This window comes from Rousettus aegyptiacus, unplaced genomic scaffold, assembly GCF_014176215.1.
Source record: "Rousettus aegyptiacus isolate mRouAeg1 unplaced genomic scaffold, mRouAeg1.p scaffold_m13_p_11, whole genome shotgun sequence".
Classification (NCBI taxonomy): Eukaryota; Metazoa; Chordata; class Mammalia; order Chiroptera; family Pteropodidae; genus Rousettus; species Rousettus aegyptiacus.
In genome coordinates this window covers 58,114,856-58,133,828 of record NW_023416286.1, presented here as the reverse complement: position 1 = coordinate 58,133,828, position 18,973 = coordinate 58,114,856, and the positions used below count along the sequence as shown (strand labels likewise).

The 18,973-nt window shown below is 40.7% G+C and overlaps 1 protein-coding gene and 2 pseudogenes across 3 annotated transcripts in view; 2 read left to right on the top strand and 1 right to left on the bottom strand.

Annotated features, from left to right (window-relative positions):
* The window catches only part of STK24 (serine/threonine kinase 24), a 104,345-nt gene that overhangs the window by 23,280 nt on the left and 62,092 nt on the right, over window positions 1-18,973 (bottom strand). For all 3 annotated transcript variants that reach the window (XM_016123137.2, XM_016123134.2, XM_016123135.2), the window contains exon 3: window positions 3,616-3,672. In XM_016123137.2, the coding sequence (XP_015978623.1) occupies window positions 3,616-3,672 (57 nt within the window). The remainder of the gene's footprint in view (window positions 1-3,615; window positions 3,673-18,973) is intronic.
* Window positions 6,067-6,983, top strand: LOC107499192 (annotated as a pseudogene).
* Window positions 10,136-10,254, top strand: LOC118609658 (annotated as a pseudogene).

The following is an 18,973-nucleotide window of genomic DNA, read 5'->3' as shown; positions in this document are numbered from 1 at the left end:
ATGATGAAGCAGCTACTCGGCTTTCTCACCTTCGGAACACATGTATAAGAGAATGTGCTGCTTTGGTTTTACCGTGTATTATATGCTTAGAGGTCACACTGCTTTGGTCAAGTAGCCTGCCAGGAAGTATCTCAAATTCTAATTAAAATACTATCCAAAAATTAGCTCAAACGAGAAAACATGTCTCATCCTTTATTCCACAGAACCAAATTTTTTTCCAGTTATCTGACCAAGAGTCTTATTTTTTAAGACACATACATTAAAACTACTATTCCAAAGAACACAATCTGGAAACATTGCCTGCCTGCCTTCTCCACATGTATTGTTGAGTATTCATAGCAAGTAGAAATTTTAATACTCAAAATGAGGAAAAGACACTTTGCTCATAACACGGGAAAAAGGAAGGCAGCGATGCTGGCGTATTTGCTCTTATTCATAACACGAAAACGCAGCACAGAAGGATAATCCAGTTGTTCAAAATCCTATCACAGGGTACAAGTTCCATTTTTTCCTCCAGCAGGTTTTTACTCAAGCAGATAATCATTAACTTTTGGCTAGACGGGCTTAACTACCTCCACCCTTCCATTATCAAGTCTCTGGGAAGAAACAGAACAGCCTGGTGTCATTATTAGCAAGGGGAGATAAGAAAAAGACCTGAGAAAAACTAATTGAAAAATCTTCCCCTGGATCACTGAGAGCTCTCTCTCTGGTTAATATATGTATAGTTAGGTCCTTTTAAATCTGGCCGAAACACAGCCCACCACTGATTTGTTTGCCATGGGGGTGGGGGGAGAGGTACTCTACTTACTCAGGGTGGGGGCTGCAGGGGGGGCCTTCATTGTGTTAAAATTCACTATAAAAGATTTTCAGTTGCTGTCTACACACAGAGATTCTGCTAGTGGATAAGACGAGGCTGAGCCAAATTCTCGAAAGTCACATATTAGCATTCTCCACCATTACCATTTCTAAGCACTATAAATGTGGTGGTCTCTATCATTCAGAGAACTGTGGAATCTTCAAATTATCTTTATAAAAGAAAGACTCCTAGGAAAAAAATGTAAGCTGAATCTCATCTCTGGGTGACTTCTAATTCCCTCTCCCCAAGTCTGTTCTCTCCTTCCTCTGCACATAGCTGACACTCTTCAAGAGGCCACATATGCCAACCTCTAGCAGTTAAGTCTGTCCACATGACTAAGTTCTCACCAGTGGGATACAAGAAGAAGTGACAGACACATGCCCCTCACATGGTGTTGGCCTTGAACACTGGCAGCCAGAGAAGAAAATGACTGAAGACAGACCATGGGAAGCTATGGATTACAGATGGTAGAGCCACCCACCAGAGCAAGGCCCTGATAACCATGTGGACTAGAGCCCAATGACCCTACATGTGGGAGAGAAATAAATTTCTATCTTGTATGAGACATTGTTTGGACCCACTACAACAGCAGCTTGACCAAAACAATGAATATGCCATCATTCTGGAAAAAAAACACATTACAGATACATTTTTAAGTTTTTCAAACATCTCTACATGGTATCAAATTTTTAATGTGACAATATTCTGGTTTTTAAAATCTGTTATGAACTTATAATAGACCCTCTCAAAATAGTAATGTTTTCAATATGCAAAAAAAAAATTGTTTTATCCCATTATTAGAGTGTGTCCTCTTCTTTGAGGATTGGGGGCAGGCCAGCAGAAAAGGGTTAAGAGGCAGAGAAAGACAAAACGATGTCAGAAGGAGGAGAAGGACAGCCTAAGCTCAGGGAAGGCCTCGGCTTTGCACCTGGTCACAATGAGATCCAAAGTCCAGCTCTATTTGCTAGCTGGGACACCTAACCTCTGAGTGTCTATTTCTTCATCTTGATTAAAATGAGATGGTTAGGGTCATCCAAAAAGGGATGTCCAGTTCTTGTCACCAGGGCTATTGATGTGTAAGGTGGACGGCAGTTTGCTGGGACTCTCATACCATATGGAATTTTATTTTTAAGTGGAGAGTTCTATACTTCCTTCGACTGTAATGTCTAAAATTTCACAGACTGCAATTCAAAGCTCCAAAGAAAGTTACCAGTAAATAAATTAAATTAAATGACTGTGGCATTAAAATGAATAAATTAAAGCATTTAGAGGCTAGAATTGCTGCTCTGAAGGACTCAATGTTGGAAGAGTCCCCACAAATAACTTCACATATGCCATAAACGAAATTCACTTAATAGGAAATCTAATTACACAAAATGAGATAATTTTCTACATTCTTGTAGTATTTCCCAAAGAATTTTAAAAATTGAAAAGTTCTTTGTGTAATGTGTATATTATAGAAAAGAAGCCAAGCAAGTCATAATTTTGGCTATTTTGTTGCCTTCCCCATTTTAATATAATTATTTATACCATATTATTTTTTCTTGAAATTTCCTCTGAACGTCATTTTGACCAGTTGCTGTTATGGTTTATAACATATGATTTTTTTTTTAATTAGGTACATAAGTCTTTTAGAGAAACATGTAGTTTTTCAGAGGTCTAACTTCCCAAAAAACTACCAATTGCTACGATTGCTATGAGAAAGAAATCTGTTAATCAAAAGGTATTTCTTAATGAAGAAAATCTATGTTGATTATAACAATTAAAAAACACCAGCTTCTTTCAGTTCTCAGAGCAGTAAAAACTACAGACCCATCATTCTGACAACTTCCTCTTAGGCAGGTCCCACCCTCTGACGCTAAAATGATGGGTTTGTCCTGTCTTGGAAATTATCACTCACCCCAAAAGCACAGCTTTTACATGATGGGTAGAAAAGAAGGCTGATTACATTAAGTTCACTGCTTGACCACTGTGGGGACAAGCTGCTGAGCACTTAACTGTGTGAGTTCCTTTGTATATACTGTGCTTTAAGGACAACTTGAGCAATGCTTATGGTTCACTGCTTGTTTGAGCATCTTCTCAAAGGCCAAGAGATAACCATGTTTTACCACGAGAAGCAAGCTGCAGACTGTGACTTCGAGGTCATTCTTTACCTCGTTCCCATTATCTCGTGTGGAACGTAGTAGCACACGCTAATGGCAAAGCAGGATGTGGCCAGGTTGACGGCAAAGCCACTGGTGCCAGTCCAGTTTCACCCCAAACGCACTGCATGTCCTGACCACTGCTCTGACATGCGACACTGTACTGCAATCATCACACCCTTCCTATAACTCACTCCTGAAAACAAATTTCAATTTTTAAAAATTTCAATTATAGATTAAAATATTACCTGCATATTTTGGAAGCTAAGTTACATCTGAAACTTGAAACAATGATGGGGCAGCAGCTCTACAAAAGTTAAAACCAGCTTTGGAAGACTAACAAACTGTTCTTAGGAACGATAACGACAGGCAAAATCCCTCTTGGCTTTTATGAATGAATTCATTTGTTTCCCAAGAAACAACAAAACTGGTTTCAAAAGTAGACCTATAAGTCCCAGTAATGTATCAGAAACAGAAATACATAAGAAATAGTTTTGGTTCATTTTTCATGGAACTTAAAAGAGTGAAACAGAAATGAATAAACACAGAATTATCTTCAAAATCAAGATTTACTGAGAAGAGCTTTAATGTGTATTAAGCATGTGACATAATACTTACTAGATCAAGTGCAGAGCCTCCACCAAGATATTCCATTATTATCCACAATTTAGTATCCTACAAAAATAAAGAAGGGGAAAATTATATAAAAGCAAACAAAACAAAAAAGAAGTTTAAGTAACTTAAGGGTATTTTTTCATTATTTTGGAACCAGAAAATTTTATAAATACATATATGTAATTAAAAATGTGTTTCCAAGTGAGTCCTATGCAGGAAAACCTGTTCTATGTCAGAGGCGGGGCTTTCACAGTCTAGCCAGGGCTCCAGCGTCATACTCTTTCAAGGCAGTGTATTCAGACCTACTGAACCAGACTCTCTGAAAGCAGGACCAAGGAACTAAGGGGCAGGGAAGGCGAGGTCAGGGGGAGGGGTTCTTTCTTAAACAACCTCAGCCAGTGATGCGCAGGCATCACTTTTGAGACTCAGTCCCCAAAGCCAGTCAAGGCCAGCAGCAGTCACACAAGTATAACCCTGGGTGTCAGCCAGGAACTAACCTGAGCACAGCCATGGGAAAAGGTCACCCCCTTTTCTTTGGACTGCAGCTCTAAGATGCAAGGACTCTGAGCAGAGGGAAAGGCAATAAGGTGGGATGGCCAGCTAACCTGAGTTTCATAGAAATGCAGCCAATTCCAGACACCCCCAAAGGCTATCGTACTCTTCAGGAAGCTTTCCAAGAAAGTAGGCCCCTGCTTAACTAAACCTTGTGTATGGGTCCTCGTAGCCCCCACCTCACCAGCCTGGTGAGGTACCTTTTGTGATTCTGTCTTTTCCCTTTGTCTCTCAGTAAGCCGCTCAACCCCCATGACTTCCAGAGTTCTCTTCTCAAACAAGCATGCAAGAAAGCAAATATCTACAGCGCTCTCCAAGAGAGATTGTCTGTGTGGTGGTCAGGAGTACACAGGGTTTGCATCCTGACCCCTCCTTACAACCTGAAGGGCCTGGGCAAGTTATTTCCCCTCTAAGCTGAGTGCTTAGCCAAGCACCAGAATGACAGCGCCAGTGGCAAATAACCCATCACAGCGCCAGTGGTGCTCCGCTCTGCTCCCAGGAAGCTATGCTCATAGGTGTGCTCGCAGCAGCAAGCTTCACTGCTAACGCCATGCTTTACAGTAGCCTCCATCTGCATCAAGAGAATAGAAAAAGAAAATTTTTCCAACGCTCTCTGATACCTGCAGGATGGAACTGAGCCCTCACTCTTCAGAACACCCCAAGGAAGGCCCCTCTGCCAGGCGCCCACCCACTCTCCATGGTTCTAGCAACAATGACTGACTGCGCTAGCTCTTGGGAAAGTGTCAGTGCTTCTCAGGGCTTTTCACCTCAGCAGTTCCCTCCATCAAACAAACCCTCACCTGCTGCACACATGGTGCAAACTTTTGCTTTAGCACCTATTAGTCGGATTTTCAAGTCAAGACTTGTCTGTTTCCCACCAACGGCAAAATGAATGCCATGGGACAGTGCCTGGCATGCTCAAGTTCAGGAAAGGTTAATTATGGTGCTCGTAGTCAAGGAAGGGTAACTGTATCGACTGTGCATTCGCTTCAGGGAGGCACTGATGCATGTACTGCATAAAACGAATTACTTTTAAAATATAAAATAAATTCTGACATATCAAGTCAATTCTGTATCTGAAATAAACAGTCCAAGTTTGACTGTATACAGAATATTTTCTCAAGCTTTTAAATGCCATTAACTACTAATATGATGAAGACAATTTCACTCTAGATTGGAAAAGGCACAGAAGCCTTAAATCATGTGTTTGGGATCCATCTTACAGATACAAAGATTTCACACACTTAATAACCATCCAGTCACAGCACAGGTACCTGCCTCAATAGACTCCATCACCTCCTGGTTCTGATTTAAAGAGAACTTCCTATCAGAAACAGCATTCATTCCACAACCTTCCTTTCATTTCGCATATACACTCAATGGTAGATTTCCCTGACACTTTGCTCCTAGAGAACATTTGTGCTGCTCCTTCCAGACATTCTGAAAGCATCTTGTCAGATTACTAGAAATTAACTATTCTAGGGAACAACCAATATCACTTTCAATGACACAAGAAATTTAAACTGTTTTTCTATAAGAGAACTTGAACTTCATATTTCTACTCCCCTTCCCTTTTTTATGGCACTGTTTGACCCAGCTCCCAACCCTTTTATTATTTTATGAGCATTAGGAGCAAATTTGTTAAGAGCAAGATAAGCGCTCCCTTGACAGGTAGGTAATCACTCCCCTATCTGCAGGGAGCTGTGCAGCAAGACACAATGGAAAACAACCTTGGCTGACTCTGGAGATACATGTGTCACCACAGTGCTTCCTGGAACAGCAAGACACAAGTGACCACACCTCATCTGCCATTCCAAAGCTCCACACTCCTAACTACCTACTGGGCTAACTATCAAGGAGACAAAATAACCTTTTTAAAATACTGCTTTTGCTCCCTTTGCGGTATCTACCACAAAGATGAAAACCATTCTCAGCAATCAGACTGCTGACATTACAGAAAATGTGGGTATCACTCTGAAGGCACACATAGTTATTGTGAAGGGCCCCAGAGCCACTCTGTGGAGGGACTTTAATCACATCAATGTAGAACCCAATCTTCTTGGGAAGAAAAAGAAGAGGCTCTGTTGCCAAACAGTGGGCAAACAGAACTGGTTACTGCAGGCATCATCTGCAGTCACGGACAGAACATGATCAAGGGTGTTGGTGTTACACTGGTTTCCGTTACAGGATGAGGTCAGTGTATGCTCACTTCCCCATCAATGTTGTTATTCAAGAGAATGGTTCTCTTGCTGAAATTCAAAATTTGTTGGGTGAAAAATATATCCACAGGGTTCAGATGAAGTCACTAGGTGTTGCTTGTTCAGTATCTCAAGCCCAGAAAGATGAGTTACTTCTTAAAGGAAATGACAATGAACTTGTATCCAATTCACTTATTTTGATTCAACGAGCCACGACAGTTAAAAACAAGGATATCAGAAAATTTTTGGATGGTACCTACATTTCTGAAAAAGGAACAATTCAGCAGGTTGACGAATAAGGTATAAATTGTCCAGCTACAAAAACACCGAGAAGTCAGATGATTCCTCAGATTTATTTATGATATTTTAATGATGCAATAAAAGTTTTATATTGATTTGGGTATGAGGGTAGGGAGAAGTACTATGTTTCCCTTTCAGGGAGCCATAGCAGGGGACAAAGTGACACATTTTTAGGTGTTGTCCAAATACCTTAGTGTGCATTAAAGTAACAGCAAAACAACTGAGGAACTAGGTGCTCCCCAGATGAAAGGCTAAAACCCCACCCTTTCCTTGTGAAAACGTCATCTTCCTGGAGGGGAAGACTGAGTAAAAAGACCAGCTACTTCCATCCTGATTCCTGGTACCAAACATGCTGGGGTATGAACGCTACGCAAACATGAGCCGATGGACACCAGATTCAAGGGCACTTAAAAAAATAGCGTTAGGCCCTTTATTCCAGCCACTGCTTTTTAGTACCTTGGGTAGGTCCCATGACTAATGTGTTTTTGTCCCCAATTCCAGTACCACTAATACACTAATCAGAGAATGGAATGGAAATTGCATCATGAAAGGTTCCACAGTCCACCACCTTTTGGCTGAACTTCCTTTCCAACCTCACTGGGTGTGTTGTTCAATCCAGCCAAGGAGAGTCCACCCCTCCAGATGTGAGGCTCCTATGCTCTCTGCGGCCAGTCCCCACTTGCTCCAGGCTGAGGTGCCACTAGGCGGCCTTTCCCAAGGGCCAGCCCAGGGAAGCAGCATTAAGCAGGGTGAGCAGCTGCCTTTCCCACAGGGAGCTTACCTTCTAAAGCTAAAGACAGATCTCCAACAATCGTTTGATAAATTATAACTGCCACAAGTGGGTGCCACGAAAGAGTACAGCAGAGACTTGTCAGATCGCAGAGTTAGAACCAAGTGCCTTTTAAAATGAATCCAAACGATGAGTCGGCACTGGGGTCAGAGGAAAAATGAGGGAGGAGACAAGTGAGAAAGCAGAGGTCAGCAAGCAACCAGAATGGCGGGGTGAAGCTGAAGGCAGGGAAGCAGCAGCATCAAAGACCTATTGGAGGGAGGACACAAAGAGGGGGCTGGGTGAAGAGTGACCTAAAAGCAAAGCAACAAAACAAGGCCAATCTTATGGTAGCCAGGATTAAACATGTCAGACTTTTTCCCTACAAGTCCCTGAGTGGTTTCAGAGTAGATACTGGTTTTGGAACAAACGCCCAATGTGTGTAGAAGGAGTAAAGCCTCCTGCATGGTCTGGGGAGAGGTGAGAGCAGAGGTGCTTGTGGTGTCATCTGAAGAGGCTTGGGAGGCAGAAGTGACAGGACTTGGTGGTGCACAAAGAAGTCAAAGCAACTTCTTGGCTTTGGCCTCACTCAGATGAACACCTAGGCATGCCATCTCCTGACAGGAAGCCGGCAGGTAGAAGGGGTACAATGAGCTTGAACAGGTTGCCATAAACATGTTCACCAAACGTTATAGAGACTGAGTCAATACCCTTTCTCTTAAAAACAAAAACAAGAAGAAAAAAAAAACCACCAGTTTTTAAATATCTGAGAGCTTCTACTAAATTCTATTATGACGTCCAAACTCTGGCTTGAGGCACTATAGCCCTTCACAAGCATGTACCCATCTAACTAGTTTCATTTCCACCTGCCCTGCTGCATACCCCTGGAATACACCAGGATCTAACTCCTACAGACAGTACACAGATGCTCCCTCTGCCAGGAGAGAAACCCTGCCTGCCCTGCCTCATGCAAGTCACAGCTCACAGGGCAGCTCCTCTGAGGACACTCCATTCAGGGTATCCATCTCCTGAATCCATTCTCCAGGTCCAAATGTCTGCCTTCACTCTTCCACCAGCCTCAGAGGTCCGTCCTATCTTCCATTCAAGAACAGCCATGCAGCTACATCAGGATTCCTCATCTAGGCGTTATTGACTTTTGGGGCTGGGTAATACTTTGTTGTGGGTGCTGTCTTGTGCACTAGTGTTTAGCAGCATCCCTGGCACTCTACCCACTAAATGCCAGTAACAGACACCCAGTTCTGACGACCAAAAATTTCTCCAGACACTGCCCAAGTCCTCTGGGGGTCAAAATCATCCGAACTGAAAATCAATGAAAATACATGATCAATGCTGATAACCTTTTAAGTGTTGTCAGACCAGAAGCATGAACAAATAATTCCTTCCTTATTCTTAGCCTAGTCAGTTTTGCATACATCATGAAACCTCCACCTAGAACACTATCAGTAATTCACGGAGACACCTAAGCTTAGGATTCCTCATCCATGAAAAGATGGTAATTTGTTTCTAAACCTCACAGCTCAATTTACAATAAAATGAGATAATGAACGTGAAAGCACTTTGCAAAGTTCAAGGTACTAAACACATGTAAAGTGCTATTAGCTTCATCGCCATCATCACCCATAAATGCCTTAAAATAATCTGGTAAAACCGAAAGAACTCAATTAACAAGGCCAAATAGTATTTCTCTGCAGGGGAGTTTCTGAGCAAAATAAAATCTGGAACAATGATTCATACATATTCTATACCAGAATGAAAAAATAATCACTTCCCTACAAGCCTTCAGGCAAGAGTGTCTGAGAAGAATGGTCTGGCCTAAGGACCGCTCTTGGCTTGTTCTCTGTGACCAAATGACTAAGCGTTGTCACTGCCCAGATGTAGAACTGTCCTCAAAAAACCTTCCAAGTGGTGGCTTGTGAGACACTCTAAGAAATATCAGAGTTCCTAAAATAAGAATAATCTTAATCAGAATAATTCCATTTTTAAGAGATGACCTCAAACAATATATATCATGACCCTGTGATACAATTTTCTCAAGTGAAAGACAGAAAATGGTTTAATAAATTCAGGATTCAAAATGTAAAAGGTAGCAAAGTATACAGTGAGAATTTTCTCTCACTGCTGCCCACCTCGCGCCCTGTCCAGCCTCCACACTACCACCCATTATGTCTTACATAACCTTAGAGAAATATTTTATGCAAATAACTATAAACTCTTTCTCCCCTATTATACAAATGGTAACATTCTCTACACTGTTCTATACCCTGGTTTTCCGTAGAACGTTCTACACTGTCCATACAGGACTCCCTCTTTTTTTAACCATAACTAGCCCATGTCTACTGACATTTTCTTTTCCATTCTTTTGCTATTATGTGCCAGGTGGTAAGAATCTCTCATTTGGGGAATTCCTGAAATTCCTAAACCCTACTAGGTCAAAGGACTGCACTTGAATGTTAACAGATGACGAGTTACTGTTCAGAGGCTACCACAATTTCTACTACCTGCAGCAACAAGTTCATTTCCCTTGTCCTTTGCCAACAGAGTAATCAAACATTTTTCTGGTCATCGTTAGGGGTTAGTTGTGCCCCCCTCAAAATTTATACGTTTAAGTCCTAACCTCCAGCACCTCAGAATGTGACAACAATATTTGGTCTTTAAAGAGGTGATATTAAGTTAAAATGAAGTTGTCTACGGCCATGCCATCCTGAACACGCCCGATCCCGTCTGATCTCAGAAACTAAGCTGGGGCAGGCCTGGTTAGTACTTGGATGGGAGACTACCTAGGAAGACCAAGTGCTGTAGGCGTAAAATGACTGACAGACAGACAGACAGACAGATATATAGATAGATAAAAATAAATGAAGTCATTAGGGTAGGACCCTAATACAGTTTGATGTGTATCCTTTTAAGAAAAGGAGATTAGGACACTGGCACATACAGAGGAGAAACCATGTGAAGACAGCCATCTACAAGTCAAGAAGAGAGACCTCGGGAAACTGTCCCTGCCAACGCCTTGATTTCAGACCTCTAGCTGTTAGATTTGTGGAAAAATGTATTTCTGTTGTTTAGCCATCCCATCTGTGGTACTTTTTATGGCAGAAAATGAAGACAATCATCAATCCTTAAGTGGAAAAAGAAAGGTATCTCAGAGAGTTTATTTTATTCTTATTGTAAAGTTAAACATCTTTAAATATTGAATAGCTGTAGATATTTTTTTTTCTGTGAACCTTCTTTCATATCCTTTGTCCACTTTGCTACTGGGTTACAGACCTTTTTTTAAAAGCAGGATCTTTTCACGTATTAGGGAAATTAGCCTCCTATAATATGGGCTGCAAAAAGCATTTTCCTTATTTGTCTTTTGATTTTGTATTTGGTGGGTTTTGCTTGCAGAAATTAATTTCATAGAGACACAACATCAATAATGATATCACTTACAGGCAAAACTTGCTCTGAATTGTTTGGAACTTCTTCCTAAGAACCTAGGAAGTAGTGACTGAATGCTGAGGCTTCCTACTCAGCTGGGGAAGGGAGAAAACAGCAGCAGATGACAGAAAAGAAAAAACAAGGTGAACAGAAGAGGTAGATTCCACACAGTTAACAAAGAACAAGATCTTATAAACAGGAATTCTAAAATGAAGGAAGTCCACTTTGCATCTGCACTATGTTCACAGGCCTCCAAATTTAATAGCCGTAACAAAAGGCTGAGCTCAAGAGGTATCAATAATGCAGTAGGCTTTATTAAAACAATTTGGGGTCACAGACTTCCCTAATAATATGGTTTTAAAACCAAAGGTACCTTTTTGTTAAGATGTGGGCGTGAACACAAAATACTGAGACCAGGTCTGACTCCTGCCTCTAACCCTTACCAGCTCTATGACCCTGAGACCAGTCCCTCAGTGACTCCCTGACTTCACAGCCCGTTCCAAGTGTACTCAAAGTACAGAGCACAGTTCCTGACTTCAAAACATATATTTAACTGGTCCTTTGTCTCATCAATGCTAGCATTTCTTAAATGATTTAGACACCTACTATGCACATGATGTCATTGAGGGGGTATAGACTGAGTAATATCAAGGCTCTGAATTTAAAGAACTTTTCATAACAGAAAAATGGGCAAATAACTATGATCAGACAGCCTGTGGTGAATGACACAAAAGAGACACAAAATGCCAGGGGTATTCAGAGAAGAGACCTATCTGAACTGAACTGAAGACAAGGCTTAGATGTGGCTCCAGGAAAGAAATGGTATTTGATCTGCAACTTGGTAGACTGTGACAGACAGACTGGGGCAAGGGCGACAGGGAGTGTGTTTCCGGCAGACACAGGCAGAGAAGAGAAGTGGATGGTCAGGAAGAAAACAAGTGATCCTGTTTAGCTAAAGCAGTCAAGAATGCGACACGACATCCTTGAATGTCAGTCAATGGAGTTTCAACTTAATTTAATAAGCAATGGAGACATCACCAAAACTTTTAGACAGAAGGATAAATAACCAGCAACTAACTACCACCATGACTGAATAAACAGAGAGAGGAGGAGCATAAGAAGATCTATCAGCAAGTCAAAGCAGAAGGTTGGGGTAAAAATTAAGAGACATTCTACAAGTGGCACTGGTGAGTGTTCACGAAGAAGCCAAATCAAAGATGTCTTGCTATTCTGAGCCCTAGTAAGTGGTGACTCCATAAATACAAACAGGAAGGCCAGGAAGAGGACAACTGGGTGAACAAGGGAGGGAAAGAGAGATAGCTCTTCATATTTTTTCCAATATTGATGTGACATTCTGGTAGATACACCTGAGAAACAACTGAAAATATGGTTTAAGTTCAAGAGAAGCTGGGACTGTCATAGGGATGAAAACTGGCACAGTGAAAATTAGTGTTGGCATGAATATTATTTTAAGCTGAAGACATTTGAGATTCAACAGATGCAGAAAGAGCCTTATCAGAACTTTCCTTATCTGGTTAATCTATCTGAGCAATTTCTGGGAAATAGGCTGCCATAAATTCCCTCATTGGGGTGGGTCTACTCTCAGAAGGAAGAACAGAATAAACCTACCATAAATCCCCTTGGGCCCTCAAGAAAGAGGAAAGACCTCTTTATATCTATGAAGAAAAACATCACAAATTTTCATATCTCTTGTTTGTACTTCTAAAATCCCATTTCTCTCTTCTAAAAGGACCCATTTGTTCTTCCTCTCCCTTTCCCCAGTAATTAAGTATATAAGTATCTTTAAACATCGAATGAGTATGCATACTTTATTTCCTTGTTAATCTGTCTTGTTATTTTAATTTGCAGGCCCTGTAGTCAAAAAGAGGGCAAAGAAAAGTTTTCTTCCTGGTAAGTGATACACTGCAAAATTTTTAACTGAAGAGGTGCTCAGAACCTATGCAAACCACCCAGGTAAAAGTTCAGTCTCTATCCTTTAACTGATTTTTAGTTTATAAGATAGCCCTCTATGCACAGGAGAACATTAAATCCCTGTGAGTCACTCATCCCACTGGCTACCCTAGTTCTCAACTGCATTTTGAACTTCTATATTAACTCAGCAACACAACTGAAGGGGTGGAGATGACATATAATGCTGAGTCCTGATAACATCCAGGGTCAAAACTTCCACACAATCACATGTGGTGACAAGGTCCTCTGGCCTTCAGTTCCCCCAGGTGATCTTTATCAAAACTAACCCACCCAGTACTGGGCATTGCAGTGGGAAGGATGCAGACTCTCCCATTTCCTTCCCTCCATCCTCCAATTCAGGCATACACAGTAGTTGTGTGTCACTAATACGCTCCAAAAAAAGAGAAGGCCTTATATTTACTTAAAAAAAAGAAAAGTGGAATTTCTGTGGAAAATCCTTTCTGTCAATATTGTCTAAAGAGGCTACCCAGAGTGAAAGAGGTGGAGACCCAGCACCAGTCAGTATTCTTTGGAGAGAACAAGAGCGAGCTGTGGAGCATCACAGGACAGCAGCACAGGGAATACAGACTGCAGCACAGAAATCCTGTGAGTGTCTGGCTAGAGCAAAAGTGGAAGAATATCATTTGCTGTGTACCTTTTTATGTCAAGCGCTGGGCTAGATGCCGCCTTACATACATCATATTATTTCCACCAATCCTTACAACATTCCTAATGAGGCAGTTGGAGCAGGCCCATGTTCTAGAAAAAGATTCTAAAATGCAACAGGTTCTAGAGCCTTCATTAGCGCCCCCTTCTCTACTCACCCAGAAGTAATCCTGAGCCATCAACTAATGGAAAGGGGAATCTTTCAGCATACTAGGGATAAGCATGGGAGGCAGCTACCTCCCATGAGGAAAGGCACAGAGAAAAAAGACCCCAGTCTTCCCTCTTCCAGGTGGCCCTAAAAGGAGAACAAAGGTGCTCTAAGGAAAGTCAAGTCTAGCATTGCAAACAAGTATGAAATGGGAGAAAGGCCACTATACACAATTATCAACTGTAAATAAGGTTGTGCAACAAAGCCTGAAACAAATCAGGTGAAAGTTATTGGATCAAATCCTTAGATCTAAGGAAAATAATCAAAAACCAGCTACTAATTAGCCAAAAAGAATGTTGAAAACATTACATACACCAAAATTTATACAAAACAGCCAAGTATTATTTAAAGGAAAACTTACAGCATTATATATTTTTATTACCAAGCCAAAAAATAATGAATAAAGAAAAAAATTTAGGTGTTCAATCCAGAAGTTAGGAAGGAAGGGAGGACAGAAACCTAAGGAACCAACCTAAAGAAAGCAAAAAAAGGAATAAAGATACATGTATAAGTAATGGGAAATATTAGAATAAGAAATAAAATATGAAATAAGATAGAAAAGTTGAGAACAATATGATTTCGCTCATATGTGGGATTATAAATGTGAAAGCAATAAACAAACATGACAAACAGAGACTCAGGGACACGGACAGTGGATTAGTGGTTACCAGAGAAGGGTAGAGGGGGTCAAATATTTGGTGATGGAAGGAAATTTAATTTGGGTAGTGAACATACAATGCAATATACATATGACGTTTTATTGAACTGTATGTATACTTAAAACCTATTGATTTTATTAACCAATGTCACCCCAATAATTTTAATTTAAAAAATGAATTTAAAAAATTCTTTAGCAAAAAGTTCAAATGATTTTATCCTTGAATAATTTCAAACACTGAAGAATAGAATTCTAGCAACTATTTCAGGCATGAGATTTTTCATGACATCACAACATAATACGTACACCTGGAAAAGTTACTGGTCCAGAAAGAGGAGGTGGAGGAGGCTCCTACTAAGGAAGGGACAAAACTCCTGGGAAGAGGGCGGATACTACGGCAACCAGCGCATCTCTACGCGCCAGGGATGCAGTGCTGCCCGGGACAGGGAGCTATCATCTAATGAGAGAAGCTGGCCCAAAGAGGGTCATTCCTAGAGGGGGGGGAGGGGAGGTGCTTTTGGAAAGGAATATTTGATGCAAGAGTCTCTGTGTATGTAAGATTTTTTTCACCTTATTTTCTTTAATCCCACTTGCCCCTACCAACTCTCAGGATTTGCTCTGCTCAGCACAGCCTGCCTGACAGGTCTGCAGTGCTTTAAGGAGGCCCAAACTTGCCTCTATATTGGCCATAATGCCATTACCACCAGACAGCCTTCACTTGGCAAAAGCCTTACATGACAGTGACAGAAGTCCATTTTGGGTTCTTGTAGGGAGGACACAGCCAAAGCTGCTGTCCTTCCAGGCCACCTCTCATTTCTTCTGACTATGAGGGGCCAACTCAGCTGTGACCTGGTGTTGGATTAGGACATTCAATGAAAAAGGGGAGGGCCAACTCATCCACAGTTATAGGAACAGCCACATTTTCTTTCACGATGGGTGGTCAAAGGCTCTTTTAGGAAAAGAACAGCCTCTGAATTTCTAGTCTTCCTCTTTGTCAAGTAGGTGGGGTCCCCACCATCATTTTACATTAGTGTGATGCAATGGCACTTCACGGTTTACTAAATATCTTCATTAAAGTATTTCATTTGATTCTCTCAATCATCTTCTTTACTTAGGTAATCGGTCTTTTCCTACTTTACAAATGAAGATATCTGCTCAATGGGAAGGAAGGAGAGCAGCTTGACTCCAATCCAGATATTCTGACGCTGAGTCAGAAACCTAAACAAGAACCACAATAACAAAAATTATAAACTCTAAGCAATTTCTAAAGGATTCAGTGGAAAAAATACTTTCTAACTTAACTGTTCTTAACATTTAATGGTTTCCTTTTAGAAACCAACAAACTCTACTCTGGCTGACTGAAAAGTACATCAATTTATAAAATGTCTGCCTGGAATTTGAGAGATTCACGTGCCCTAATCCATCACGCCCAATTTAAGAGTTCTTGCCTTAATGCCCTTTAATTAACCAAAAAAAACACTGGGCATTCCCCAAAAAGCTCATCTTGAGGGTTAAGTTATGGGACTGGCTCATCTGGAAGGGACCACCTTATAACTATGTGCACGTGTGTTCATGTGTGTTTTAGTAATTAATCTCCCCCAATGGGTAGAGATGTTCCTCTTTTCCATCAACATAAATTTGACCTAACATGGTAATAAATCTGTTAATGAGACGTTTCTGTGCTGAATGCTAGTAGATATTAAGAGGAATAAAAAACACTCTGCATAAACTTAAGGACACTTACAAGGTTATCAGGATAATATACTCACGAATAATCTAAATCTGTGGGAAAAGATATGTCAGAGAAGAGCATGAAAAAAGTGCCCTGGGAGGTAAAGAGAAGGATTTTTCTTTCTTTCTTCACATCTATCCTCATTAAAGTTACAAACATCACATTCAATGAATATGAACCACTAAATAGAATAAGTTCTATGCCATAATCTTGTTATGAGGCTAACGATGTACTTTCTGCTAAAGGAAACATTTCTAGTAATTAATTATGAGATTATCCTTCTGCTAGGTGAATATCTCAATGGTCATTATGCAATATATGTCAGAAATAGCAATCACAAAAACCATAAAACAAAAAGAAGTGATTATTGAGGACTTAATATCAATTCTATGAATACAGACTCAGCCCAAAAAGATCAGACAAGTGAGTGTGGCTGAGAAAGAATAAAGGCTTCCTTGTGTTCTGCAGATTTTTTTTAAGAGGTGTCTTTAGTATTATAAGACAATTTACAGAATTGGTAGGTTTACAAACAACAAATGCTGTGTTTCAAATGCATGGGTGGCAAGTTCATATTTATACTATTACTGTCATGTGTGGAGTTTCGTCTAAAGATAAACAGCTTTCAAAGTAAGAGGCTTTTAAATACGTGTGACAATGTTTAATTCCTCATTGTTTCTGCTATTTGTACCTTCTGCTTCTCTTCCTCCCAACCTTTTGGCCACCACTAATCTTCCTTTTCTGCTCAGTTCTGTTCTACAGTGAACAGTTAGATACATGTACATATTCTCAATTTGTAATAAGTTTGTTACTGAGCTAATGAATACAGTCGAGCTATGCTTGGATCAGACAGGCAAATCCCAGGGTGACCTCACTGGAGTCAGGCAACAGAGGGCTCACGACCCAAGGCTGCTGAACAGACATGTGCCTCTTGCCCCCTCATCCAACCATGGCGTGAATCACCACCGATCCGTGTTGAATCTGCCTCAGTGAGAAAGACTCTGTCACAGCATATAAAACCCACAGTGCTCGATTACAGACACCTAGAAAACAGCCAGCCTAACTGCTCTGTCTACCAACTGACAAACCATGGTCAATCAGTAATGCTCATGATAACATGCTACTGCCAGGGAGGATTCAAGAGAAGGGCTTGGTTCTTCGAGTCCATTTTTCTCATTTTGAAGCAGATGTTTTAATTTACCCAAATGCCTAAAAGTCAAGAACTACTAAATGAGAGTTTATTTACCTCAGTGGGAATCAGTCTTCTCTTTAATTACATAGCAAGAAACCCCGCATTACATAATCTAGGTAAGATCTGCAATATCATATTTCATACCATTTCTTAGAAGTTTACACAGAAATATAGAAATATCAGAAGAGAAAGCATATGGCACAATTAGTTTTTTTATCTAAATACATCGACTGTGTTTAGATACTCCAGATGGAGGTTTAAATATGCAGAATATGTATATTGAGACAAAGAGAACTAGAGATACAACTAATACTTTAAAAGTTACAGGTAGCATTATTCAGAAAACAGAGTTCAGTTTCTTTTTGGTGAAGTAAAATATTTAGCCTAATTGAAATTTTAATTCATTCAACTTTCTGGATAGGAAAACACAAAAGGGAGCTGCCAAATGTCTTTAGGGACTTTCAATTACACTAGGACAGTGTGTTCAAGAGAGAGAAAGGAATCCACAGTCCCTATCCTCGGAAACATTTCAAAGATGATCTTTTATATTATCTTTGGCAATGGGCCTACAACTTTTTTTCCCATGATTGATTATGAAATGAAATGTATTCCCTTGTGAATTAAAAGCAAGAGTTACTTGCAAATTTGTTTAGTCCACCCCCAAAAAATAAGTGGTTTTGCTTTTACCCACAGTCACCCTGGAGTCTGATACCACAGGCTCCATGCATCTTTTCTCTTTTTCCCACAAGAAACACAAGAACAGATACTTGCATACTAAAAATCTCTCTCTGAGAAAACAGATGTGCTGCTCCCTCTCCCAGAAGTTGCAGCTGTTCCAGGCCAATGCGGAACGCAGCAGGTGATTTCCGCATGGGAGAGGAAGCCTTGGAGGACAGCTGTCACTATGTGGGTACATGTGGAGGAGGAAGCGCATTCTGTCATGCCAACTAAGAGCCCATTTGTCTGACTGCACAGATGAGCACCCATTAACGCAGGGAAGTGCCCGCCCAGCCAGCCAAGGGGCAGCTAGTGTGCTATAAGCACCCAAGACATCCTCTCTCATACCTGGAATCAGTGTGATCTCCAAACCCAGACGAGGCACAAAAAGTGGAAAAGATCACTGTTAAAATCCCAACTTAAGGCACAAGGATAAAGTTTTTGTTATTGATCAGAGAAAGGAAATTTTTCAAAATGGAAAAAAGAAGTCTGACTACACTGTCACATCAGATGGAGGGCATGAGGCCACTGCACAGGGAAACGCTAGCTTCCCAGTGTTGCGGGACCCATGACAGGCTGGTGCTGCCAGTTCTCTGTGAGACCGAAAAGAGATGACTAAAACAAGTCAGCATCCATCAGACTCGAACCCTCCACATTCCCAAGAGGGGCTCTACCCTGGGCCATCACCGGTGGTCTCTGGGTGCAGATCAAAAATGTGGCTATTCTTGAAGAAGGCTGTGCTTCCCCATCCACAAAATAAAAAATTCAATTTACAAACATCTGTGAAATTACCAATCAAAAGAGGTTTTTAAAGAGCTGTGTATCTGATCATGTTTATAAAAATGTGCATAAATTTCTTCTCTTTTCAGAGATTCTACTCATTTACATCCTTAAATGGAATCCTAAACCCAAAACCAACTTCCTTTAGAGAACAGAGTAATTCAAGCCAATAAATAGTGA